A 27,833-nucleotide genomic window follows, 5' to 3' on the forward strand; every position below is an offset into this window, starting at 1 on the left:
CTGGCTTTCCGTTCATTGCCAACTATTTTTCTTGGACTCCAGGTATGAAGACTTACGTCCTCTTGTAGAATTTGACTGATGAAGACCAACTTAAAAAAATGGGGGCAACAAGTAAAGGTAGCTCCATGTCAAGGAGAGGGCCATCCAGGAACAAAACATTTTTAATTGCCATCCATCTCGTCTGAAGCACTCATTCCAACTGGAGCACTGCTCAGGTCACGTTATGTGGAGGTCCCATATTTTAATCACTTGTGGTGCCCTCAAGATCCTAATGCAGCATTGGGTTGTGCTAGACATATCGGCACAGAATAGATCTTAGGCTTCCTTACCTGATAATACAGGAGCCAGTGCCCAATGTGCCTCAGCACAATCAAAGCTAGCCATCACATTAACAGCCCACTATGTTTTTAAAACAGTGTAAAAACAGGTGCAGCACCTATTCTGGGTAATGAGGACAACTCTGAAATAACTGGTAAACATGCATCTTTAATAAGTATTCTTTTTCAATTGACTTTACTGTGTAGAGTTGAACTGAAAACACTGGCATTATAACAATGTGATGATTTCTCTTGCAACAAAGACAAAGGAAGTAATATTTTTTCATGTGTATTGAAGCAAGCACATACACAATAATAAACACCTAATTCAGGTGATTGGAGTTTTACACATGAAAAACTGTATTAATTATATACTTGTAAGTTATGGGTCTTGCGTTACATATGAATAGAAACGTAACATAAAAGAGCCAATAATCTTTTATCTATTTTAATTGAGATGTCAGTAAAAAAACAGGAAATGCATCCCAAATGTGAAATACTAATGCATTTTATAACTTAATTTTTAATTCTCAGTAATCTGCTGAAAAACGTTTATACCGTTTCACTTGTTACTCCTTTAAATCTGTATAGTACTCATCTCCTTGATGCTACTAGTAATGTTAACACAAGCCAATTTTCTGCAGAGATGTCTGCTCTGTATTAAAAACTATGAAAAAGATGAATGAAATTAATACACAGTCTATAAAATCTATATTGCACAGAATAACATTAAGAAATAAGATAAAGCATTCATTCCATATAAAGATTTAGACAACATTCATAAACCACTAAATCTTTGCTCATGTTATTTTGATGAATTATTATTGCCTTTTAAAATAACCCCCTCATTACAGTTATTCCACATGTAAAATGATAAAATATTTCTAACATTGCACTGAAAACATGTGGTGTGATATTACCGTACAGATATGATAAAGTACTGATGAAAATCCTTTGCTACTTTGACAAAGGTGTTATATTCATAACATGCTCATTTGCTGAAATTGCACATCGTGATTTCAGACTAGTGGTGTTATTTTTGTTTATTAAGCTGTGCAGCTTGCTTAGAATGAAGTGTTGTAAATATTAGCAGTCATTACAGTACACATAAGATATGATCATTAAAAAGCAGTGGCTTAAATTTAAGTATACATGCATTTCTAACTTGACTTCTGTTCTCTCTCATTATAGAAAATATCACATTTTGAGATTGGAGTGATTAGCATCCAGTCAGCAACCTTTTCTTTATGCCTTTATTTACCTAATTAAAAAGAAACACTATTAAGCTTCAACATATATGTGGCTATTTAAGAAGTGGAAAATTTGTTAGTTACTGTAGAAATGTAAATAATGAGCCAGGAATCGTGCAGAGCGGCGAGGCAACGCTCACCGCAGCTCCTGCGAGTTAAATTAATGAAAATACTTACAGCGAGCTCTGTGGCGTCGAATTGCTTGAATTTGAACTTTAAACAAAATGTGCGCTATCAACCCAGCCTCTGAGCAGCAGCTGGAAAAGTCTGTGAGAAGACACACTCACAAAATCTGTCAGGAAGAGAAGTCACGCCCACAGCTTCAGGCTGCATTGCTCAAGCAGGCAAGTAGACTTCATTCATTTAAAGTTAGTATTCTGTATGTCATTGTATATAAAAATTTTATTTTTTTTATATAAAAAGCCAAAGAAATTAATTGAATTAAATTAAAGAGACAGAAGGGAAAGGTAAATAAAAAATTTAAAATTAAAAAAATTTTAATGATCAAAAACTATTAAAATAAGGAGTAATATGAGGCTCCACATTTTTAAAAGTTAATTTTTAGTTGTCTGGCAGTCATTAAGACTTACCGTGCTGGTAAAACTTAGTTTAGGCCTGGTATTTTTAAGCGTACCTGTTTGGTGGCGTAATTAATCACTTTCCAGCTGGGCAGATAAGCAAGTTGGTGATTTTTCAATGATTTCTCTGATTGCAGTGTGCGATGGCCCTTTACTTTGAAGCTGTCATATCTCTGGCAAACCACTAGAAGCAAGTTCCGGATTTCTGCGTTTCACTGCGCATGCGCAAACGCGGGAACTTGCTCCTTCAATTCATTACTAAAAACTGAGAGCACTATTGAGCTCCTCCGTTATTTTGGGAGCAATTTCTGGCCCAATATCAATATTCTTCAATCATAGTTACATAATTATCAAGAGAAAATGTGACAGGCATTAGGGCGAGAATCTATAATAACTATAGTCTATTTTCCAATAGCATGAACATTTTTGATGCACATCATACAATGGTCTGGGATATCATAGGAGATTTTAAGAATTTATCTACTTAAACCAGACAGTTAAAGTATTTTGGCACAAGGACGTTTTCCCAAAAATTAAAAATGATGCAGAAGCTTTGATGGAAGACAGAAAACCATTTTGTGGGGTATCTGTCTATTCCAGCAGTCTTATTTTAACATTTTTGTATAAGCAATACTCACAATGGTCCGTATAAAGAACACCTAGTTAAATGATCTGATTCTTAAAACTGTTCCTTAAACATATATAAATAAACATGAACCTAGAAATATGAGATTAATTCAGCAATCCTTCTCAATTTCATTGGTTAAGATATGTGTAGATCCAGTTTCCTTCACCATCCTACCCCAAGCAGTACTGTGTAAATCAAAAGCAGGTACAGGAAATTCACTTTGGGTGATCTAGTGAATGATGCATGGCATGTATCATGTAATGGAAACTAGGGGGTAATTTTAACCTAACCCACCCGATGGGAAACTAACAGGATTGGATCAACCACCTGCTTTACACACAGCCCGATTGACTTTCCATTGACTTCAAATAAAACGGGTGGCTGATCCGATCCTGTCAGTATATGTGCAGTGCAGAGTCACCATTTGGGGAGAAATCACTGTATAAAATGGCAATTACATAACCTGCCTTTAATTGCTGCAGTACCACTCTGCGATAAAATAGGGGACCAGTCCAGTGTTGATAAGGAAAATAACGCAAACTAACAATTGCAATTTTTTGTAACAGTTATCATTAAAATATTTGATAACATTATTATTTAAACATAAATTTAGTGCAATTTGTAGAATTATTCCCATTTTTTGACAAGCAAGGAAATGTAGCCGTTTCCAGACCATCAGCCATTCAACTATTTCAGTTTCTCCCAGTGATGAAGCTTTAATATTTACATATGAATGAAGGAAAAATGTAAATGGCCAAAGACTAATCCAAAAGGTCTAGCTGTTGGTATTTTAACTGTACTATTACCTTGAAGTCATCTACAGTCATCATCAATAAGGAAGATTAAGTGGGGGCATCATCGCAATCTTTAAGATACTGAAAGGAATGGATACTGTGCAAGGAAACAAGATATTTTCCTGAAATTGCTCACAAGACTAGAATATGAGTAATAAAATTGGCAAATCTCAAGTGAGACTCTTCATAATAGTAAACAAGAGTAGCAGTTAATGGTGTATCAATTTTTATTTCTTCTTAAAAAGGACTGTCTGATTATGATGTTTGGACCATTCTAGTGGGGCCTTGCCATGTGAACCAAAGCGAGTTGGCAGAATAACTGCAATATTTTGCAGTTCATGTCCTACCTAAGTACATAATTTAGGCTGATATTACAGTGCAGTATTGAGGGAGTGCTGCATTGTATGAGGTGCTATCCTTCAGATGAGACATTAAACTGAGGTGCCATCCGTGTCTTTATTAAAATCAGAACAGGGAGATCTGAGTGCACTGGATACAGCAAAGTGCATGGCTGAGTGCACTGGATACAGCAAAGGCTATGGGCCCCGACAACATCCCGGCTGTAGTGCTGAAAACTTGTGCTCCAGAACTAGCCGCACCTCTAGCCAAACTGTTCCAGTACAGCTATTAACACTGGCATCTATCTGACAATGTGGAAAATTGCCCAGGTATGTCCTGTCCACAAAAATCAGGACAAATCCAATTACCGCTCCATCATTCTACTCTCAATCATCAGCAAAGTGATGGAAGGTGTCGTCGACAGTGCTATCAAGCGGCACTTACTCACCAATAACCTGCTCTCCGATGCTCAGTTTGGGTTCTGCCAGGACCACTCTGCTCCAGACCTCATTACAGCTTTGGTCCAAACATGGACAAAAGAGCTGAATTCCAGAGGTGAGGTGAGAGTGACTGCCTTTGACGTAAAGGCAGCATTTGACCGAGTGTGGCACTAAGGAGCCCTAGTAAAATTGAAGTCAGTGGGAATCAGGGGGAAAATTCTCCAGTAGCTGGAGTCATACCTAGCACAAAGGAAGATGGTAGTGGTTGTTGGAGGCCAATCATCTCAGCCCCAGGACATTGCTGCAGGAGTTCCTCAGGGCAGTGTCCTAGGCCCAACCATCTTCAGCTGCTTCATCAATGACCTTCCCTCCATCAGAAATGGGGATGTTCGCTGATGATTGCACAGTGTTCAGTTCCATTCGCAACCCCACAGATAATGAAGCAGTCCGTGCCTGCATGCAGCAAGACCTGGACAACATCCAGGCTTGGGCTGATAAGTGGCAAGTAATGTTCGCGCCAGACAAGTGCCAGGCAATGACCATCTCCAACAAGAGAGAGTCTAACCACTTCCCCTTGACATTCAACGGCATTACCATCGCCGAATCCCCCACCATCAACACCCTGGGGGTCACCATTGACCAGAAACTTAACTGGACCAGCAATATAAATACTGTGGCTACAAGAGCAGGTCAGAGGCTGGATATTCTGCAGTGAGTAACTCACCTCCTGACTCCCCAAAGCCTTTCCACCATCTATAAGGCACAAGTCAGGAGTGTGATGGAATACTCTCCACTTGCCTGGATGAGTGCAGCTCCAACAACACTCAAGAAGCTTGACACCATCCAGGACAAAGCAGCCCGCTTGATTGGCACCCCATCCACCACCCTAAACATTCACTCCCTTCCCCACCGGTGCACTGTGGCTGCAGTGTGTAACATCCACAGGATGCACTGCAGCAACTCATCAAGGCTTCTTCGACAGCACCTCCCAAACACGCGACCTCTACCACCTAGAAGGACAAGAGCAGCAGGCACATGGGAACAACACCACTTGCATGTTCCCCTCCAAGTCACACACCATCCCGACTTGGAAATATATTGCTGTTCCTTCATCGTCGCAGGGTCAAAATCCTGGAACTCCCTTCCTAACAGCACTGTGGGAGAACCTTCACCACACGGACTGCAGCGGTTCAAGAAGGCGGCTCACTATCACCTTCTCAAGGGCAATTAGGGATGGGCAATAAATGCCTGCCTCACCAGCGACGCCCACATCCCATGAATGAATAAAAATAAAATCTCCTGGAGTCCTGGCCAACATTCCTCCCTCAGCAAGAACCCAAAAGCTAATTAACTTGTATGTTAAAACTTACTATATTTAAAAAATTGCATTTTATTAAATTCTTCTAGCACTTAAATACTAACCAATGTCTTTTTGCAGTTGAGTCTTTGGCTGGTTTCTGCAAAGGACAGAATTTATGAAGAAGGCATTCTTTAGATTTGTTGCCATGATGTGGAGATGCCGGTGATGGACTGGGGTGGACAAATGTAAGGACTTGCACAACACCAGGTTATAGCCCAACAGTTTTATTTTAAATCACAAGCTTTCGGAGCTTACCTCCTTCGTCAGGTGAGTGAAGGGATTCTAAAAACGCATAGCATATATAGTCAGAGAACAATGCCTGGTGATTACAGATAATCTTTCCAACAGCCCCCTATAACACCTCGGCTGGGAGACGATCACAGCAATCAGAGGTGTCGTTGGTGTTCAGACAGGTTAGCCACGGAAAACATTACATCCCAGTATACTGAATACACAATGGGTCAGATTACAAAGACAGAGAGAGAAAGAGACCCGAAAGGCAGAGAGAGAGAGAGAATGTCCAGTTGTATTAAAAACAGCTAACGTTTTTTTCCTCGCTGGTGGGGTTACATGTAGCGTGACATGAACCCAAGATCCTGGTTGAGGCTGTCCTCATGGGTGCGGAACTTGGCTATCAATTTCTGCTCGACGATTTTGCGTTGTCGTGTGTCTCGAAGGCCGCCTTGGAGAACGCTTACCCGAAGATCGTTGGCTGAATGTCCTTGACTGCTGAAGTGTTCCCCGACTGGGAGGGAACCCTCCTGTCTGGCGATTGTTGTGCGGTGTCCGTTCATCCGTTGTCGCAGTGTCTGCATGGTCTCGCCGATGTACCATGCTCCGGGGCATCCTTTCCTGCAGTGTATCAGGTAGACAACGTTGGCCGAGTCACAGGAGATAGAACCATGTACCTGGTGGGTGGTGTCCTCTTGTGTGATGGTGGTATCCGTGTCGATGATCTGGCATGTCTTGCAGAGTTTGCCGTGGCAGGGTTGTGTGGTGTCATGGACGCTGTTCTCCTGAAAGCTGGGTAATTCGCAGCAAATTACCCAGCTTTCAGGAGAACAGCGTCCACGACACCACACAATCCTGCCACGGCAAACTCTGCAAGACACGCCAGATCATCGACACAGATACCACCATCACACGAGAGGACACCACCCACCAGGTACATGGTTCATACTCCTGTGACTCGGCCAACATTGTCTACCTCATACATTGCAGGAAAGGATGCCCCGGAGCATGGTACATCGGCGAGACCATGCAGACACTGTGACAACGGATGAACGGACACCGCACAACAATCGCCAGACAGGAGGGTTCCCTCCCAGTCGGGGAACACTTCAGCAGTCAAGGACATTCAGCCAACAATCTTCGGGTAAGCGTTCTCCAAGGCGATCTTCGAGACACACGACAACGCAAAATCGTCGAGCAGAAATTGATAGCCAAGTTCCGCACCCATGAGGATGGCCTCAACCAGGATCTTGGGTTCATGTCACGCTACATGTAACCCCACCAGCGGGGAAAAAAACATTAGCTGTTTTTAATACAACTGGACATTCTCTCTCTCTCTCTCTGCCTTTCGGGTCTCTTTCTCTCTCTGTTTTTGTAATCTGACCCATTGTGTATTCAGTATACTGGGATGTAATGTTTTCCGTGGCTAACCTGTCTGAACACTAACGACACCTCTGATTGCTGTGATCGTCTCCCAGCCGAGGTGTTATAGGGGGCAGTTGGAAAGATTATCTGTAATCACCAGGCATTGTTCTCTGACTATATATGCTATGCGTTTTTAGAATCCCTTCACTCATCTGACGAAGGAGGTAAGCTCCGAAAGCTTGTGATTTAAAATAAAACTGTTGGACTATAACCTGGTGTTGTGCAAGTCTTTACATTTAGATTTGTTGGATGAGTTATTTACTGTAGTAGTATCATGCATTGAACTGTAGGTGGTGTGAATGATCTGTTAGAAGTAATCTAGTTGCCAGTTTGCTATTTTATCATGCTGAGCTGGTCAAGCACTTAATGGATTTGTATTTAAACCAAGTGACCAGTACAATAATACAATAGTATATATTTTTAAAAAATGTTATTTTGTTCATAAATCCTTCGTTGATAAATTACCTACTAATATTGAAGCACACTGATAATTAGATTCCCAAACAATTTAACGTTAGTAATCTACACATTATCAAAATACTTCAACCCAGTTAATATTGTTTCAATAAATACGTTCATTTACAAATTGAGGGCAAACTTACTTGGGATAAGGATCACGATGTGGTTCCCTGACAGAAAAATAAAATGTTTTTAATTGTGAATAAACAAAGAATAGCTTAAAAAAAGATAAATAATTAGAGTATAAATTGACAACACAAGAATACATATTTCTTTAACAAATCTTGTGAGAATAAACAATGCAAATTCTCATACAGTCAAAAAAAAAATCAATTGATAGCGACAAATTCTTACAGTTCCATGTTAAAATTTCAATCCAAATGTTGTTTGTAGTTACTCTCCAGGATATCCTGCGTTGAAATTCCTTTGCGTTTCCCCAAGTTTTTGAGCGCAAAATCGGTGTTACACTTACCAATTTCACAGTGGGACATCCTGCGCCCAAAGTGCGCACAAAAAGTGGCGGCCACCAAATTGTTTAAGGCGCTCATTAGGCATCCCTGGTGGGTGCCTGAAATGAACGTTGGCCTCATTAAAATATGTAAGTAGGGGTCCTGCGCTTGTATTAGGAAATTGAAGCCTGGGAGCGTTTGATTTGCTCGTTCTTATGCCAACCCAGAAAAACATGGCACGAACACTCCGTATCCAAGTTGTCCTAATATCCAGTATTTGTGTTGCAATATTTATTATTGTGCTCTATTACATTTTGATTATAAATTATTATGTGAATATTGTCTTTTTTATTGATTTTCTCATGTTAAAAAAGATATATAGTTGTAATTTATATTTTGAAGCCCACCATGGCATGTTACAGAAAAATCCATTGTCAGTAAAGCACATTTATAATTGTAGTTTGGGTTTTTAAGTAATAAACTTTTTAACTTTATGTTATATTATTCTGTTATATTATTTGTAATTGTTACAAAAATGAATATTTACATTTTCATAATTTTGCAGTGAAGTGTACATGCTATACATGCCAGAATGAATGTAATTTAGAGCCAATCCAGTACCACAATATAGGGCTGATTTTACAAACGCACTTTCGGCAGGGAGCCTCACCTGCCAGATATTACCTTCGTAAAATCAGCCCTTCTATCTGAGATCATGGTATGCAAAGCATCATTTTAATACGATGAAAGGACTTCCAGAGAAATGTGAGCTGTAACTGATTACCAAAAACAATAAAATAATTGAATGTATTTTAGTGCTATCAACTCACTCTTTTGCAATATATCCATGTGGTAGTGAAGAGAAAAAAAGAGCATCTTTGGTTTTTTACATACGATTAAATGATGAATATAATCATTCAACAGACTGTTGTTTTATTCTGTATTGGTGCTCTGTATTGGAGACAACACCCTGTTTAAGTGATGCTTGTATTCCCAGTTTTAGTGTATGATGCTTAAGCTGGAAATTAGTTGGTGATGAGAGCAATGTGACTTTTCTTAAAATTGTGTAGCAGGATTTATGTTATGGCTTAATAAAATCCTCTATTTGAAGCATCCATTGTTTGACCATTGTAATATGAAATGCAGCACAGTAAAATAATTTTCTTCAAATGATTTGTATTGAATTTTAGTGTTTAGAGTCGAAAACTGTCTGGATATTTTAATAGGGTGCAGTTATACTGCTTTGATACACACCCAAAACTATTTCACATCGGTGTGATAATGGTTTTATAACTGACACCGGAGGGCAAAATGGAAGAGGTAGAAGACCACGTTTAGTTGGTAGTCTTGCACCAATTAGAGTTCACACTGACTGCGGTATAACTCCAGCGGGTGCCATCCCAATTTTTAAAATCCATTAGACTTCCTGGAAACTTTATAGATTTATTTTTCAATGTTTTAAATATCAGTAGAGTGATGATGCTGCTGCCCACTGTCTCCTAACACTAGTTAGCTACCACGGAAACCAACACACACTTTCAGAACGCTTTGCAATTAAATTCATTGCTAGACTCAACTGGCAGTACAGGTTGGGATAGGAACTACTCTAAATCATTTATCTGATTTAAACCTCGTTTTTTTTGATGTGGATGAAAAATTTAAATTACAGCCCTCATTAAGCAAGCTTAAAATATAAAGTTGCTAAACATAAAACAAAAATAAACAATGGATGTACAATATATTGAACAGAGAATTGGCACAGCACTGATTCTTCACGATATATTGCCTATTTCTCTCCTACACAATGACACTTTAACAAAAAGAGAACTTACTGTTGGTCCAATATAAGAGGTATACGGGATGTGTCATAGTTGAGAGGGAGACGTGGAGGTGCTCTTTCCCCAGTTCTCGCATTAAACATGGGGAGAGTGGACAGAGGCTGTGGGACATCCCTGCTTTTAGCCATATTCCTAAGTTCACTCGTATTATCTTGAATTGAATGGTGATGGACAAGTTGAATGCTAAAAGAAAAAAAGGTACAAGGTATATAATTATTGACTTTGTATCTCTATTGTATTCACAATAATTTGGCTCTGAATATCTGCAATTGTCATAACTGGCGGAGCGGGAGTCCTGATATCCCAGTGGGCTGAAAGCCTGAGCCTGCTGGAGTTTCTGGAGTCAGGAAATTTACATAGATCCAGCGAGTGCTCATGGTTGCATCCTGGCACCGGGAGAGAGTGTAAGATGTGGTGCTGGATTGCTGATCATGCAAGCTGGCAAGACCAGCTACAAAGTAATGAGAACATTGAAATTGGCCCCCTTTATAAGACGGCCCATTTGAAGTCGTCGAGCATCAATCTTCTAGGTTTAATTCACGAGTTATTATATTCTATTTTATCATGCATTTAATTGCATATATAATTTAAATGACTGATGGAAAGGTATGCAACTCTGGACATAACTTAAGAGCCACTTCATTGACCCATATATTCTGGGGATTTAAAGTCACAATCTTCATGGGTCATTACCATGATGAAATAATGTACTTCCAACTTTACCATAAATAATTCTAAACAACTACAAAGACATTCCAGGTGAAAACGCCTTGCTTTTCTGTGAGCAAGGGAACCTTGGTCATTTGAGATGGTGGCAGGAGCTGAAATGATAAGTAGAAAACATACTCAGAAGGATAATTTTACCTATGCTGTGGAGCATGTGTAAGAGCTACTGATGTTAGAAATTTTTAAAAAGTTAACAAATGAAAGTTGAATGTGAAGCAAAAAATGTGGGGTCGAAGTGCCATAGTGAGTTATGAGTGCCCTGGCAGCCTAGCCTTAGTGCTATATTCTTGCCTTAGAGTCAGAAGATTTGAACACAATGGCCCGGAAAGTGCTCAAGAAATAACAGTGAGGCTAACAGCGCTCACCATTATTTCAGGGCAAATCGAAGAACAAGTTCTAGCGAGCGCACATGCGGAATCAAACACGGAAATCCGGAACTTGCTCTTCCTGATTCCCTGCTGATCTGACAGCTTTGTGTGAAAGAGATATCGCAGGCTGGAATCAATGGACCAGTGTGAACTTGCTCTACTGTCCAGCTGGAAACTAACAAATCTCCCAAGAAAAAAGGTACGCTGAGTTATATCAGGTCCAAACTGACTTTTAATGGCATGGTAAGTATTAATTATTGCCAAACAACCTCTCTAGCACTGAAAATTAACTTTTAAAAACATGGAGTCTTATTATTCCAGATTTTAATAGATTTTGGACATATTAAAAAAATTAGATTAAAAAAATTTAAATTTTTATTTTTTTATTTTTTCTTTCTGGCTCTTTTATCTCAATCTTTTAATCTTACCCTCTCTATTTTGCTTTCTCTATCTGATTTTATAGTACATTTACTATTCTCATCTGACACTATCTTATGATCCTGATTCTTAGACTGCGCGGTTTGTGAATGCGCTTCACTTCCTGGTTCTCACAGCGTGGTTTATTCAAGCTGGTTGGTTGAGGGGAGAGAGAGATCCTTTCCTCCTCTCACGGCTCAGAGAAGCCCAGGAACGACCGCTGCACTTCTTGCAGCTCTCAATTAAAGCAAGTTGGTGCCCAGAAGCCCGTGAAAAGTTTGTGGGTGAGTTAGTTACTTACGAGCGGCAGGCAACGTCCGTTCGCCGCTCAGTGCAATTTCCGGCCCATAATCTATGCTGGCACTTCAGTGCAGTACTGAAGGATTGCTGCATAGGTGCCATCTGTTGGATAAGACATTAAACCGGCACCATATTTATCTGCTCAGGTGGACGTAAAAGATTCCATGAAGAGTAGGAGAGGTCTCCTAGAGTCCTGGCCAACATTTATCTCTCAATCAACATCTACAAAAACTTTACCTCACTTGCGTCTGGCACAATCTCTGTAACTAGCACCTAGATACTGTGTGGTTGTCTTAGCTCGTGTGAAAGTTGTTAGTGGAAGTACTCCTTTTCATGTGCCTCCTTTTTCATCTATTTCTGTTCTGATGAATTCCTGTAAGTACTTCACTTATAGTCTGCTTACCGGTGATATAGCAGGCAAGAATGGACTTTTTTCAGGACTTCAAAAACAAACTTTGCATTATTTTGTGCACATGAAGACAGTTGATAAGTATGCTGTATTCCAAATATCTATTTCTGTTTTCTTTAACTAAGCCTGTTTTAATGGAAAAGATAAAGGAAGACGACAACTTACTCTGAGGTCTTTGCGTCTCTTTTTTCCCTGCAAATGAACAAAATGAAAGGAGTCAATAAAGTATGTTGAATGAAGGGAGGGGGAAATCATTAGAGGTTCAGCTGTAAGTGTGAAAAATTCAAAGCCGAAGTCTATGCTAATCACCAATATTCAGACCAGTTAACAAGTAAGACTAGCACTTGTAATTATAAGGCAATTTACCAAATGCAGTCAGATGTGCTTTATGTAACTTACAAAGGGATTCATCCCATCAACTTAACATTTATAGTAAAATTTTAAGCTGTGCATTTAGTTTATTACAATGGTGGCTTGAAACAAATGATTTATTTAATGTGGTTTATTTTTCTTCTAGTACTATGTGGAAATGTCTGTTTGCCTTTCTAATTGCTATTTCATTATCACTGTTTTCCTTCCTGATTTATACTTTTCATTGGCACCACTTATTCCTGTTTGTCTCTCCCTTTAAGCCTATTATTATCACTCCCTACAGCTATCAACCCTCAAATTCCTGGGTTTTTGTGCCTTTTTGGGGGCAGGAATTTGGGCTGGGCCTGAGGTCCGCTGGGTTTCCACCCCAGATTTGCTCTGCCATAAATTCCACTGAATGTCACAGCGCACTGAAAAAGCACCCATCTTCTCAATGTCCATGTTGGACAGAATGGTTTCCATGCTCTGCGCAAAGCCTTGAGACAAATTGGAGCTGGACGCCTCCATGTCCTGCGACATTGTGTGCAAGCTCTCTAGCTGGCTGTCCAGTGCACCTAGCATTTCCCGATGTATGTCCATGAGCCTTCTTCGGTAGCTTGGGTCATCAAAGTTAGCATCTGAGTCCTCTGCAGCAGAACTAATATGCAACCTCACCCTCCAGCGAGCTGGCAACTGTGGCGTTCTATTCCCCTGCCCTAGCTCCTGCGCACTTGTGTCCGGTGAGTCACCACATGCAGATATCTCCTCTAACCTAGCCTCTGAAGTCCATGTGGTGACAGTATCTGAGCTGGTGCTTGCGCGATCAAGTGATGGTGCATCTTCAGGAACATTATGCTCTTCTTCCTCCACTCGCTGAGAGGCATCGATATTCTCAGCAGCTGAAATGAAAGAGAGGGATAAGGGTTAGCTTGTAGTGTGAGGCAGAGCAGAGAGAAAGAAATGGGTGTTGAAAGAATCTGCAGCTTGTCATGCAGAGTGTGTGGAGTGAGGGAGAAGTCAGAAGAGACAGGATCAGGTATGAAGAAACCCTGCACGGTGTCATCTCCAGCATCGCCTGTGGCCACGCCCTCCGCTGTGCCCCATCCCATGATGGCCAGCATGCTCTCTTCAAGAGGGGAGAGGGTGTGCAGACGGGCCCTTCCGCCCCTGGTGGCAGTCTGGTGCCTTATATTGTGTGTGACCCCTTCTCCGGCAAGAAAGAAGGAAGTGTGTCAGAGAGTTTTGTGAGGTGTTTGGAGAATGTGGCTGTTATGGTGGAATAGCTAACAGTCTGTGTTTGGGGTACGAGCTGTGAGTAAGTGAAGGTTGTAATAGTAGGGAGCGTGTGAGTATGAGGAGAAGGAAGTTAAAGTGTGGTGCAGTGATTGCCGGACAATACAGGGTAGTGGGGGAGAGCAGTGTTGTAATTAATGAGGGTATGCGTGGTGCAGCTGTGATGAGAAAGTATTTTAATAGTTTTCTTACTTTAACAACTCTAGTTAAATCATTGATTTTTTTCTTGCATTGTAACCATGTTCTTGGTGTAATTCTCCTGGCAATGACATACTCAGCAATCACATCCCACTGCCTCCTGAGTAGATGCCTGAAGGGCTTCCTGTCCCCTGGGAGAAAACAGATTGTCCCTTCTCTTCTCCACTGCCTGCACCAAGACCTCCAGTGCAGGATCGGAGAACCCTGGTGCCTGCTCGCTTCCGCCTTCAGCCATTTGCATAGCAATGGTATCATTTAAGAGAACAGTGGGTCCACTCAGCCTGCAAAAAGCAATTGTATTGCTATGACTGCAAGTACATTACACAATGCACACCACAGCTTATATTTTTCCTTGTGCTGAAGGCAACGCCCTGTTGGCCAGGAATGACTTAAGCGAGTACTTCCACAGTCACCCATACTTTCACCCTCACAGATCCCTTCCCATAGTCCTTGGAGCACAAGCACCTATCTTTCAGCAAGAATTCACTTCAGTCAGTGATGACAGCATAGCAGTAGGTTGGGGTGGATATAGAGCCAGGCTCCTGTGTTGCCCAGAGATGGAAATGTCTTTGTTGATGTCTTGGTACGGAGAATGCTGAAAAATGTTGTGGGTGCAGAAATGTCAACAATAACAACAACCTGCATTTATATAGCTCGACACTAGCTCAATGAAGTGTAATTTAAATGAAAGTCTAGGTGCTGTGCAGGAATGCTTGACCCAGGTGTCCATCAATATAGACCAACTGTATTAGATGTATGCTGACATGTTGCATATTGTGTAAAAAAGGATGTACACTGCTAATCAAATTGTTAATTCCCAATGTCAGTAGACAGAGTGCATATACTTTAGAAGAAGCTTAAATGCAGTTCTTATTTCTGTTTTTTGGATTTGACAAATAGTGCAGGCTCTTGGAGGCCTTCTCTTCTATAAGCATCTGGGGTGAAGGAGTTGAGATGGAGGTGGAGAGTCACCTGAGCCACGTGAAGCAGATGCTAAGCTTACATGCCCTGTGGAGAGGCCTTCGGATGCCTATTAAGAGGTCTGAGTAGCTACATTCTGAATAGCAATGTGGAGGAAATTGTTGGTTTTGCATCATTGTGATAAACAGCAGATTGACTAGAGAACTCAACTGCTGTACCAATATTGCCTACCCTAAATACATAACTTTCTGCAGGCAAACAATCTGCATATTCCCAGATAATGCAGTGGCAGGGATATTGTACATGACTTATGCACTCTCTTTAAAAAGGTATTGAATGATGCCAGGGAGGGGTTATGTAATAAGGCTATCATCTGCTTATTGTAACTTTTCATCTCAGTACTGAACCTTCCAAAAGGTTGAGGTATCCCCAGACAGGCCCCCTGGAGAATCTAGCGATAGATGACATGCCTTCATGGTGCCTGGCAACGGATTCTGGATTCCCCTTCCTGGGTGAATCCACTTAATTGGCTGGAAATGATCCTTGCCTGCGGATTCTTTGCTCTCAGTCCACCAGTAGCCTCTGGAGTGGTAACAGGCTATATAATGAACATAGTAAATCTGAAAGAAGACAATGACTAATCTGTAGAGACTGCCAGACGTGGAGTCTAATCAGTGGAGACAAAAAAAAATTAAAGATTTTACAGATTTGTTGTTGTCTGATAAAGTTCAAATGATGTGCAGTGCTTTTCCACTTATTTTAATACATACGTGGAAGGAGAAACTGTAATTTCAATTTACCTGCCATCTAGGATTCCAGGAGAGATAGTTAGCCCTCTGGATGAATTTTGAAGATCTTGGCAATCTTGTCACTAAACAGATTGGAGTAGATTTTCAACATGCCATCTTGGCATAAAGTGGGCATTGCGAATCGGCCGGCCATTATAGAAACCAATGAAAATGAAGATCGGGCAGTTTCTATAATGGGCAGCTGATCCACAATGCCAGCTTTATGCCCTGGTGGCAAGTTGAAAATCGATCCCAATATCTGGTCGTTTATCTCATTGCTCTTTGTGGACCTTGCTATGCGCAAATCAGCCGCTGCATTTCCCTAGATTACAATAGTGAATACACTTTAAAAGTATTTCATTGGCTGTGAAGTGCTTTGGGATGTCCAATGGACATGAAAGGTGCTATAAAGAATGCAAATTCTTTCTTTTCTTTCTAATCTGAAATCTCAATATACCAGTTAAAAGATTAAAATAGAATTAATGACTTGCAGGTAATAGAAATTTGAGATACTGTACTTAAATTGTGAAAAGGAAACTTACACGCCCTCTCGACGACAACACATTATATAAGCAAGCATGAGACACAGAATCAGACCAATTGCTAAAGGAACAGCTATTGTGACCACATAGTCTAAATAGTAGTTCCTGCTTTCAAGGAAATTTGAAGGTGGGTTGTATTCTCCACCATCAGTAAGGACACCATCTCCAGGAACCACATCAGCATCTGGTATATCAGGTTTGGACTTATCAATCTGTAAAAGAAAAATACAGTTGATTACCTATGGAGCATGTGTGTGTATAAATAAATACATATATATATATATATATAAAATATATTAAAATCTTGCTTCTACTTGCACTTCCTGTCAACTTTTCCTATTATAAATTCCTATGTCCACATTGATATGGGAATGGCCTATGTAAACTTTTCATAATTACATTCTTCCACCAGTGGTTGTGCTGAAGCAGCACAGTTTTGCATCTTCACGGGTACCCATCTTTTACTGCAGACACTCCTATGGAGCACTCAACTATACTTCCTTCCATAAGCTTTGTCAAAGTATTATATTAAAATAAGGACTGTTGCATGACTTTTAAATGGAATCTGAATTATAGCTACATGCCCTGGAGCAATTATCCCCAGCCCTCTAACCCCCTTTCACCTGAAGGCTATACTTGGTCTTCATTTCCTGTTTGCAATGCTTCAGGAGATCGACTAGTATCTTATAAATCTTGTCTAAGCATGCACTTCCTGTTCAATTAAGCTACTTCCTTTAGTTACAATTTTTGTCATGCTTTTATATCAACATTTAAATTGAAATCCTATATGTGAACAGTACCTGCAACCCTCTAGCTACAGGCTATGGTGACCAGCTGGCTCATGGACCTGTGTAACATTTTTTTTAACTCTCCTAAGTCTGTCATCATCTTGTTTTTCTCCAGGTAAGTAACCTTACCACCTGTAACTACACTTCACATATATTACTATTTTCAAATATTTGCATTTTAAAAATGTCCCCTGCCATTTTTCCCGCTCCTGTTTTCAATCACCCGCCTGCCTCCCTGCCAACCCCCATTGGGGTCCCGCCATTGAGTTGGGACCTGCTGCTTCCTATTTGCTGGCCCTGGTTTTCCTCATTTTATTCAGGGCTTCCCCATGGTCCCCTTGCATGCTCTGATCACTCTGGCTTTCCTGCTGTACTGAGATCTTCCCATCGCAGCTGCCTGACTCCCAGCTTCAACACAGTCTGCTCCCCAACCCGGTGACTTAGAGGCCCGCACCTGGAGACTTCTCATTGTAATTCCAACCCACCACTGCAATCCCCCAACTTGTTCCTGCTTCATTCTTGGCCTGCCTGGAGGTTTGTTTCCTTTCCCAATCTGTATTTTCTTTGCTCCTCAACCCAGAGGCCCACTCCTTACGTGCCTTAATGTTCTCCCTGTTCTGACATTCCTACTCCTGATTGATTCTTCACCGACCCAATTTGCTCCCCACCCAACTCCAGTAGGCTACTTTTTTTAAACCACATTCCACTGCTTTTTAAAAAAATTCTCTTATTGTGCTACTTTTCTAATAGACCCTGTTCTGCTTTTTTTTAATAGCCCTGATAAAATAGCACTGAGGCGTACTAGATTGTTTTATAAGAAAGAGAAGTGAAAACTCTCTGTAAGACAGACATTAACCTGCACGACACTGTGCTGGTGATTGAATACTATTTGAAGGAGTAAAATTCCTTTCTATTCATGTACATATTGACATTGTGCACAGGACTGATTGGCAATTTGGGTTCAGTCAACAACAACTTGCATCTATATTGTGCCTTTAATGTAGAAAAATGTCCAAAGGCGTTTCACAGAGGTTTAAGGAAGAACAGATGCTGAGCTAGAGAAGGAAAGATTAGGAAGGGTCAAGTAGGTGGGTTTTAAGGAGGGTTTTGAGAAGGGTTCTGGTCAATTCCTTTCCTTTACCTCTACAACAGAGGCACAGATGTCAGTCCAGGAGTGGACCAAGAAGAGAGAATTTGGAGTGAGTGGGTTTTATTTTCCAGGGAAGGAGTGAATGCAAAGGTTCGGGCAATCAGAGTCATTCCAGTTGGTGATAATGATATTGGAGGTGGCAAGGGAGTGGCCATGGATGTGGGTGGGAGAGTTTATGTGGAGGACAGAAGAGTAGAGAAATAAGGGCAACGCAAGTTCAGGTAGAGGTTAAAGTCACAGTGGATGAGGAGTCAAGCATAAGCGAAACGGACAAGAGGGAGGAGGTTTCCACAATGAAGGCAAAAGAGGGCTGGGAGGGGGAGCATTAAATGAGGATCTTGAAGAAGGTATGTTAGAGAGTGAGGTGTTGAAATGGAGAAAATGTCAGAGGACTATGGGAATGGTTCAATGTGAAAAGCGGCTGTCAGTGCCTCCATTGAGGTTTGAGAAAGGTGGCTTCAGTGAGGGAGGAAGAGTTGCTGTCAGTGAGCCAAGTTTTGATCAGGCACCAAATATTGGAGAGTATCAGTAGGCAGCTCGCAGATCTAGAGGCAGGAATTTGGACAGGGCTGCCAAATTTGAAGGGCCTGTAGCAGCACCTTAAAGGGAAGGGGTAGACGCATCAGGAGTGAAAGGAAGCACCATTTTAAAGCAGGAGCCAACATGCTGAGCCGATTGACAGCTGGAGCTGGGGGGAAGGTGATCTCAGGGGGAGTCCCAGGGGGTCTGGCAGCACCCAGATTTTTTTTTGTGGGCGCAGGAGGAGCAGGCCTGTTTTTCCTGACCACACCAGAAATAATGAAAAATTTCCTGGGCTGTTCTGTGAGCGGCCTCCAGCATTACCTTTAAGGACCACTGGTTAGGCCAATCACCAATTACAAATGAGTGGAGTGTGCGCGGTATGCACTTGGCCCATTTGTACCTTGAAATTGCAATTGCATATTACAAATTGCCTCCTGCCCGAAATTGCCAGGCTGCCCATCTCAGGACCCTATCAAAATGGCAGCAGCTGGAGTAGCAGTGTAACTGGGGTTTTAAGTGACCCAAAACCATTTTTGGACTGCTGCCGCCCCATTTATGCTGGGTGGAGGGAGTTATAATTGGCCCTTTGATCTCTGAAATTTCATTGATCAGCAGTAGTTGTAATGATGTCCAATATGATTCAAACTGGACAAAAATGGTTAGATCTGAAATTGCCCACTGGTTTTGGATAAAACCTTAACCCCACATTTTTCACAGCTGTCATTTTGAAATTAGCAGGTTCGGTATAAAACATTGTCAATTTCAACATTAATTAATTTATCAAAAGAATTATAAAATTGGCTTTACTTCCGTTCAAGCTTCTCGGAACTGTCAGCAGTCTGGGTCTCCTACTCCACATCAGCTGCCAGGAGAGATGACTCAGTTACTCCCCTATGTTTTGATTAGAACAGGAAATTATGGGGTGACTTGATAGAGGTGTCTAAAATTATGAAGGGATGGGACAGAATAGATAGAAACAGTATGGTTTCCAATTGTTAAGAAGTCTAGAATGAGGGGGCATGGATAAAAGATTAAATGGAAGAGATTTAGGCAGAGAGCAGGAGAAACTTTTCTTAAACAGAGGTTTTGCACAGTCTCATTCAGCTTCAGGGGATGGCAAGGGAGAGGAATTTATGGTTGGGGCCAAAATGATGATTTTGGACTTCTTGATGTTCAATCGGAGGAATGATAGAAGACATATTACTCCTATCGTTATAAAATAGTGCATTCTTCAACTTACTCTGAGCAACACCAAGAGAGATCTACTCGTTATTTGATAAGACCATAAAATAAAATATACCAGTTTTATAAATTTTAACTGAAAAAGACTTTTGAGGAGAATACCTTGTGAACTCACTGAAACATAAGATTCTGAGAGGGCTTGACAGGGTAGAAGCTGAGAGCTATTTCCCCTGGCTGGAGAGTCTAGAACTAGGGGGCATAGTCTTAGGATAAGGGGTCAGCCATTTAGGACTGAGATGAGGAGAAATTTCTTCACTCAGAGGGTTGTGAATCTTTGGAATCCTCTACCCAGAGGGCTGTGGATGCTCGGTCGTTGAATATATTCAAGGCTCTGTATACTCTTGCTCCTATTTCTTACCTTCTTATGAACTATAATAGCCCAGAATATCCACTGATTTTTTCATTCGGTGGTTTTCTTCACTAAAATTTTATACAACAAAAATCTACATCAGTTTTGTTTCTAGTAAACCTTCAGAACTTTTAGGTGAAGCGAAGAAAATCTTACTTAACTATTTCAGAGTATTTTTTGTGAGTTAATATCAATTTCTTTCCATTATTACAAGATATTTGTATCCAATAGTAAAACTTACCAATAAGATACTGCACCAGTCAACAATAAAGTGAGGACCAAATGAATCTTCACAGTTGGTGGGTCCCAGTTGGTCGTTGCACTGCTCATCGTGCTTTACTTCTTCTTCCAGGCAAGAGGGAAAGGGAATATTGGAGCCAACCTTTATGTACACACTGTAAAACAAACATTTCATGTTATGTGATATTTATTCCTCAATAGGATATGACATTTTAAAAAAAATGTCGTTATGCCAAGCAGATTTTAAAATTACATATCTGGTAAACATTTCTCTTATTGAAGATTTATATTAATGAGAATATATTTGGACTTTTCAGCAAAAAATGGTATTTTTAAAAATACTTATGTATGTTGTGGGCTTTTTTGTTATTATTGGGAAGGATCCATGTGTTTTCCTTGCAAAGAGTTCTATGGCAACAAACAGATCACAAAGGCACAAGCAAAATCAGAGGGAAGATCGAGTGAGAGGTCATTTGGATATGGCTAGAATATTTGTATTAAATTATCTGCATAAAACATCTGCTTCTGTGAAGTGCTTTGGGATGTTTTCCATGTTAAATGAAAGTTGTTGTTACTATAGAGTGACACAGAGTATCATATTCCTTTGGATGGTGAACTACAAAGAAATAATTAATTAGTCCGTAGTACCTAGTATGGCCATGAAGTACCATATCATCATGCATCTTACAGTGTGACATTCTGTGGGGCCCCTTATTTTGTGTTACCATGTCGATCACACCACCCTCCTACAATGCCTCCCCTCCATTGTCCAGCTCAGGAAGACTATCCTCATTTGGTAACACTCTTACCGATTTAAGCATAGCCACAGAATCTCTAACAATGGCTTATCTTCCTTCCTTCTCACCATTACTTCAGAAGTCCTCTGAAGATTCTTTCTTGTTGTTCTCCTCTCTCATCTACATACTACCCCTTGGCAACATCATCCACAGACATGCAGTCGACTTCCAAATGCATGCTGATGACTCCTGGTTCTACCTCTCCACCACCTCTCTCGGTCCCTCCACTGTCTCTGTGCTGTCAGATTGTATCCAATCTCCAATCTTGGATGAGCCACAATTTCCTCCAGATAAACACTGGGAAGACCAAAAACATTTTGTTTGGCACCCGGCACAAACTCAGTATCCTTACCACTAATTTTCTTCTCCTATCCTGCACTAAGTCCCACTTGCCCTTACCCCTCCTCTCGCTGACTTCCCAGCTCCTTCATGTTTAAATTCCTCTTGGTCTTACCCTTTGCAAACTCTCTCTTCCTTTGACTTCAGCCACTTGTGCATCTCTCCCTTCCTTCTCCTTATCATTGGCAACCTTGCCATTGGCCGTCCAGGTCTTGCGCTCTGAAATTGCTACTCTAATCCCCTCTGCATCTTCACTTCCTTCTCTTCCTTTAAGACCCTCCTTTATGCTCACCTCTGACCAAACTTAACATCTCCTTTGGCTCGTCATCCATTTTTTGATTACACTTCTGGGAAGCACTTTTGGATGTTTTTCTTCATTGAAGGTGCTATATAAATGCAAGTTGTTGTTGTAACGGTAGCAGTCATTTTGGTTGAGTAGAAGAGTATTCAATACAGTAATTCAATTTGAAATTTCGGGTAACAGGCAAGCTAATATACCAGCCACTCTATTTTCTTCCTTGGGCACCAGTGCACTCTTCATCCTCAAAACTAAGAGTTGTACAACTAACTCTTCACACTAACACTGGTTAAATAGGGTACAAACTTGGGATCTAACATTGTGTGTAGCCATCCTCCCTATAGCACTTACTTGCATATGCAATCTTAAAACCCCTTCCTCTATTTTAACAAGGTGCATCAGCTGTCTATTGCTACTGGGAGACAGCCCTCAATTGCCAACTTTTACCCAATTAACTCAATCCTTGCAGGAAAAAACTTGCACACAATGTCTGCAAGAAGCAGGGCACCAGAGGGGGCATCACTAACATCAAGGAGCTCACGTGCTATGAAGAGCAGACCATGGAGCTGCTGAGGAGGCACTCTGCTCTAGCTGTGGGAGAGGTTGCGGCACATTGATGGTGCCAGATTAGTTGCTGCAAAGTCACCATGGTATCCCTGTGAAGCAGCACACAACCCTGTCTCCTTAATCCCAAGTGAGTAATGATTGCCCATTCCTAGCTTGTAGCCTTCTTCCCTGAAAATCTACCAAAGCAGCAGGGGGGAAAGTTGAGGAGGAGGAGCATAATGGAGAAAATGTTGAAGAAATCTAAGTAAGGCTATCCATGAGTTCTACGCCAACATTATGCCCTGTGTTCCTCTGCCACAAATCCTCTATATAACCCCCTGCATCACTTGCTTTTTCACTTCCATGTTTCAGCTCAGATATTTTCACCCAAGGGGAATTAGGTAGTGTAAGTGAGGATGTGGCATTGTATGATTCACAGAGTACGAGGAGTGGAGAATGGTTGAGGATATCCCAACTTCCCAATCGAGACAGAGGAGCAGGTTGCCCATGGCTTCGAATTTGTGGGACTCAGAACTCATAGGTACTTAAAAGAAGAATGTTCGAGGAACATCACACCTACCATACAGACTCTGAGGTCAGTCTCTGAGGATGTGTGGCAAACTGACAGTTGTGACTGTAGAGTCTACAGCTCTAATTTGTGACAACATTAGGAAGCATTTTCTTCATTGCAGACATCAATGGAACCTGTGGCTGCTTCAATGAAATGTAGACGACCTTCACCTAACAATCAGACAAGGGACACGCGGTGCCTCCTCCTCCATGCTCTGGTGGCAGTATTGGACAGAATAGGCAATAATCTGTGGACTGGCTTCCAGACCCTGGCAGCCAGGATGTAGGCTGCTGTCTTTTAGATCTTTCAGGGTCCGATAGCTGTCATTAGACCAACCAGGCCATTGATCAATGGGGACACAGATTCAGGGCCTAGTGGAATGGTGAGGGCTGGAACTGGCCTATCTGAAATTGCTGTCACTCAGAACAACAGCACATGCCAGGCATCTGGTCTTTCCCCTCAGAGCAACATGCCTGTAGTACATTAAAGGCAACACCAGGCTACCTGGGCTACAAATGCCCATGGGGTGATCTTCCTCTCTTGGCAGCATATCCCTGGGAGGGAGTCACCTGACAAAGGAGATAATCTCCGAAAGCTTGTGATTTTAAAATAAAATTGTTGGACTATAACCTGGTGTTGTAAGATTCCTTACATTTGTCCACCCCAGTCCATCACCGGCATCTCCACATTATCTGAAGGCAGGGAGAGAAGGAGTTAAGGCAGTGAAGACTTCAGTGATTATTTGTGCTTTGATGACCTTTGCAGCAGTCACTGATGAGTCTTCTGAGTGATGGTCATCCTGATGCTCTCCTTCATGTATTTCTGCTTCTGTAGCAGCTAGGGCCACCTCCCCAAGAATGTCCAAGTCCAAGCCTCTTTTATGGCAAAGTTCTGCAAGGCCTGTAGGCTGCAGCTTTGTACGACTCACAAACTGGAGCGAAAGTGCCCTTTTAAAACCATAATGTTCCTCTCGATGACCATTCTGGTAGTGTCGTGTGTCATTATAACACTGCTTTGTTGCTGTTTGGGCAGCCCTCAGTGAGGGCATCAGCAGGGGATATGTCTTGTTACCCACGAGCCATCCATTGTCATGAAGGAAGCCTTTTCTATTGAGGAAGTTGAGAGGGTTGCCTGTTAGACCTCGCAAAACAACATGGGTGCCGTCTATTGAACCCTAGACCATGAGAAAGTGAGCAACCCTGTAAAATTGGATGGCCCTATTTCGCTGCTCCCTTGCTGTGATGCAAGAGTCGGCAAATTCCCCAACTCTCATGTAAAGTGCTTCAGTCACCTGACAAATACATGTCCTTACTGCATCCTGGTTGATATTGCAAGACCCCTAGTGACTGTCTGAAATAGCCCAGTGCCATAAAAGCTGAGTGCGGTCATCACCTTCATAGCTGAGATAGAGTAATCTGGACAGATGACCAGGACTGTAGGTTCTCATGGAGTGGTTGTAGAGCTCCCCTATTGTCTCTTTAGTGAAGCACACTCTTTTAATACATATCTCCTCACTAATATCCTCATAGGATCTGGGTTGCCTGTATATTCTTTGGGGGTGGTAATATGTTTTGGGATGCATCCTCCTTAAATGCAACCTCATTCTCCTTTCCTCCATCCTCTCCTGCTCCTATTCCTCCATATTAACAATGCCGTACAAAGGTGTGACCATAGGGAACGCTATACCTGCTTCTTAGAAGCCCATACCGTGGGTGGGGGGAGATGTCAAAATCTCCCAGTGGTTTCATACTCCCATGGTCAGCCAGAAGCAAGTACAAGGCTGATTAGACTGAATGTCAAAAAATAGTTCCAAAAAGTTGCTTCCTGTTGTGGCATTACTCAAACTTTCAGCAATTTTCAGGCTCAAAATATCCTCATTTCAGCGAGTCCCAGCCGAACCTGGCAACAGCCATGCCGTATATTTTTCATTCCAACGTACCCTTAGTGTACTGCAAGCATTAAACCAGTGGTCCTCATTACTATATATTTAAATCAGCAGCATAGGAACCTGGCAGGCATATCATGAGAGGGGCCAAATTAGAGATTTCGAAATTCAAGCACTTTGTTTTTCGGCCGGAAAAGTTCCATCTCAATTTGCTGGCTAGCCAAGTGAGTTCCCCCAATTTTAGGCTCCAGAAATGCCAAAAACAGCTTGGAATTTTGGGGCCAGCATGTTTTCAGTAATATAGCAGTTACATAGAGAGACGTTGTGAGCGTGTTAAAAAGGAATAGGAAATTGTCTGTATAATTATAATTAATAGTTTCGGAATTCAGCTTATTCTGTGGGCTTGAGTGATCTTTTCATTTTGTAGCTTCAATGAGCTGGTATGTCAAAGAAATGAAATTTGACAGTAATAATATGTGTAATACATTTTCCTTTATATGTGTGCCACCTACTGGTACTAAAAGTGACATCCTTTAGAAAAAAGCTGCAGCATTCTTTCAATCACATGGATGGCCTTGCAAACTTCACAACTCAGAACTATCTGGGTTGAAAATCTCAGGTAAGGTATCCATTACTAGCTGTGACATTTTATGGCAATTAATTTTATTTTGTAAATTTACAGTAATTAATTCCCACTCATTAATTCCTTAGCATGAATATAATTTGAAAAAAAACCAAGTGGTTTGGAGTCAGAGTTGGTAAAATGTAATGCATGAGAGCTTCATGACCTAATTGCATCAAGGAAGCCAGAAGAAGCAATGCCCATTTTGACCTGGTATTTGATAATGACCCAAACAAAGTACAGGAAAAGAATGTTGTAACAATCCTGGGAAGAATTATTGAGGGTTAACTGTTATCGTGAGCAAAAAGTGGGTGATAGCAAATAGGCAGCCCGTTTTACACCACACCTGATTTCCTTTTCCATTGACGTAATTTAATTGCCATTTAGAGACTCATTGTAAATTAGCCAAATATACATGTTACCAAACTAGGAGGGGCCGTGGAAACAAAGGTAGTAGCTGCATAATAAGTTGGATAAATTACGCATGTGGGCAGATAGATGACATTTAATGCTGCCAATTGTAAAGTATTGCACATAGGAAGGAATGGTGATAAAATAGCAAAGTTGAAAAGACGAAGTTGAAAGAGACCTAGAAGTCTTAGTAGACTTGACACACAACGGGGTTGTTTTTCACTGCCTTCACCTGGCACTAATGGCCTCAAAATGGGGTCAGTAGCCTTACCGCCCTGTTAACACTGGTGATGCGGCCAGCTCCATTTTGAAAGGAGTCTACGGTCGGGTGTCCAAAGTGCCCTCCTTTTTCAGGCAATAGGCCCCTTTTAATATGAAAATCGGGGTTCCATGAAACAAAAAGGACTCCGAGCAATTTTAGGTCGGAACTGGTTGGAGCTTGCGCCATACAAACTCTGACCAATTCCATGGGCGATAGAAGCGAAGAGGCCCGCCAAAGGTAAGTGTCAAATTATTTTGTGGGCGCAAGGGGAGCAGAAGTGCTCCTCTGGGGTCCACAAAAATAATCTGGGCTGCTGCCGCCCTGGGACCTCCACCCGCCACGATTGTGCCCCTGCCCCTGGCAACTTACCTTGCTGACAGCTGCCATAGCCCGATCCTGAGACCTCAATCCAGCGAGTTGCATCAGGATGCCTGTTTGGCACCCACAGTTCGCCTGCCAAATTTAAATGAGGCCTGAGCCTCCATTACCCAGTGTACTCCGACGGTTGGTTGCCCGAAAGTCAAAATCAACCCCAAAATGTCCAAACTTTGGAGATCAGCAATGGACAAAGTAAAGAGAATGATGAACTAAATAGCCACAACAGTAGAATATAAATCAGTCGACGTTGCGATCAAAATAGGCACTGCTCTGGTCAGACCACAGCTTGAGTAATCTGTCCAATTCTGGTCACCAAGAAACAAAGGAGACATTCAGACGCCTGAAGGCAGTGCAGAGTAGGAACTGAATTATGAGGAAAGATTGGGAAAACATGGGCTTTTCAGTCTGGAAAGAAGGGGACGGACAGTTATCGCACAGAGGTATTTAAGATAATTAAAGGAATTGAAAATGTAAAACTGGATTACTACTTTAAATTAAATTGTGAGAATCAGACAAAGGGATACAAGTTCAAAAGGTAAATATAAACCTGATATGATGACGTTTTTCTTCACCAAAGAGTGATCAACACATGGGGCCCGATGTTAGCAGGGCTGCGGGTTCTCGGCGGGGGGGCTATTGGGCGCGTGGGTAACACGCCCGGTGAAATTAGTGGGTTTCCCGCGCGATCGTAGCAGACAAACCACTAATTGTATCCACTTACCTGTTCCTCCGGGTTCCCCACTGCTGATCTGCGCGTCGGGCGGGCTGCGCATGCGCAGTAAGATCTGTCAGCTGGAGGTGCTCTATTTAAAGGGGCAGTCCTCCACTGACAGATGCTGCAAGAAATAGCAAAAATGACAGCATGGAGCAGCCCAGGGGGAAGGCTGCTCCCAGTTTAATGATGCCTCACTCCAGGTATCAATACATGGGGTGAGGAGGAGGGGGAGGACAGAGATCTTCCACCTGGCGGGCGGGAGGAAGCGGCCCGCCTCTGCCACCAGGAAGGCCTGGC

The 27,833-nt window shown here is 41.7% G+C and overlaps 1 protein-coding gene across 2 annotated transcripts in view; it reads right to left on the reverse strand.

Annotated features, from left to right (window-relative positions):
- Positions 1–466: 466 nt before the first annotated feature.
- Positions 467–27,833, reverse strand: part of sgca (sarcoglycan, alpha) — a 58,857-nt gene continuing 31,490 nt past the window's right edge. For both annotated transcript variants that reach the window (XM_067968983.1, XM_067968982.1), the window contains exons 6-12: positions 20,714–20,867; positions 16,422–16,633; positions 12,494–12,520; positions 10,103–10,291; positions 7,965–7,991; positions 5,769–5,803; positions 467–1,578 (exon numbers count right to left, since the gene is read on the reverse strand). In XM_067968983.1, coding sequence (XP_067825084.1) covers positions 1,571–1,578; positions 5,769–5,803; positions 7,965–7,991; positions 10,103–10,291; positions 12,494–12,520; positions 16,422–16,633; positions 20,714–20,867 — 652 coding nt within the window. In that variant the 3' untranslated portion in view covers positions 467–1,570. The remainder of the gene's footprint in view (positions 1,579–5,768; positions 5,804–7,964; positions 7,992–10,102; positions 10,292–12,493; positions 12,521–16,421; positions 16,634–20,713; positions 20,868–27,833) is intronic.

The sequence above is a fragment of the Heptranchias perlo genome, chromosome 30 (assembly GCF_035084215.1).
Source record: "Heptranchias perlo isolate sHepPer1 chromosome 30, sHepPer1.hap1, whole genome shotgun sequence".
Classification (NCBI taxonomy): Eukaryota; Metazoa; Chordata; class Chondrichthyes; order Hexanchiformes; family Hexanchidae; genus Heptranchias; species Heptranchias perlo.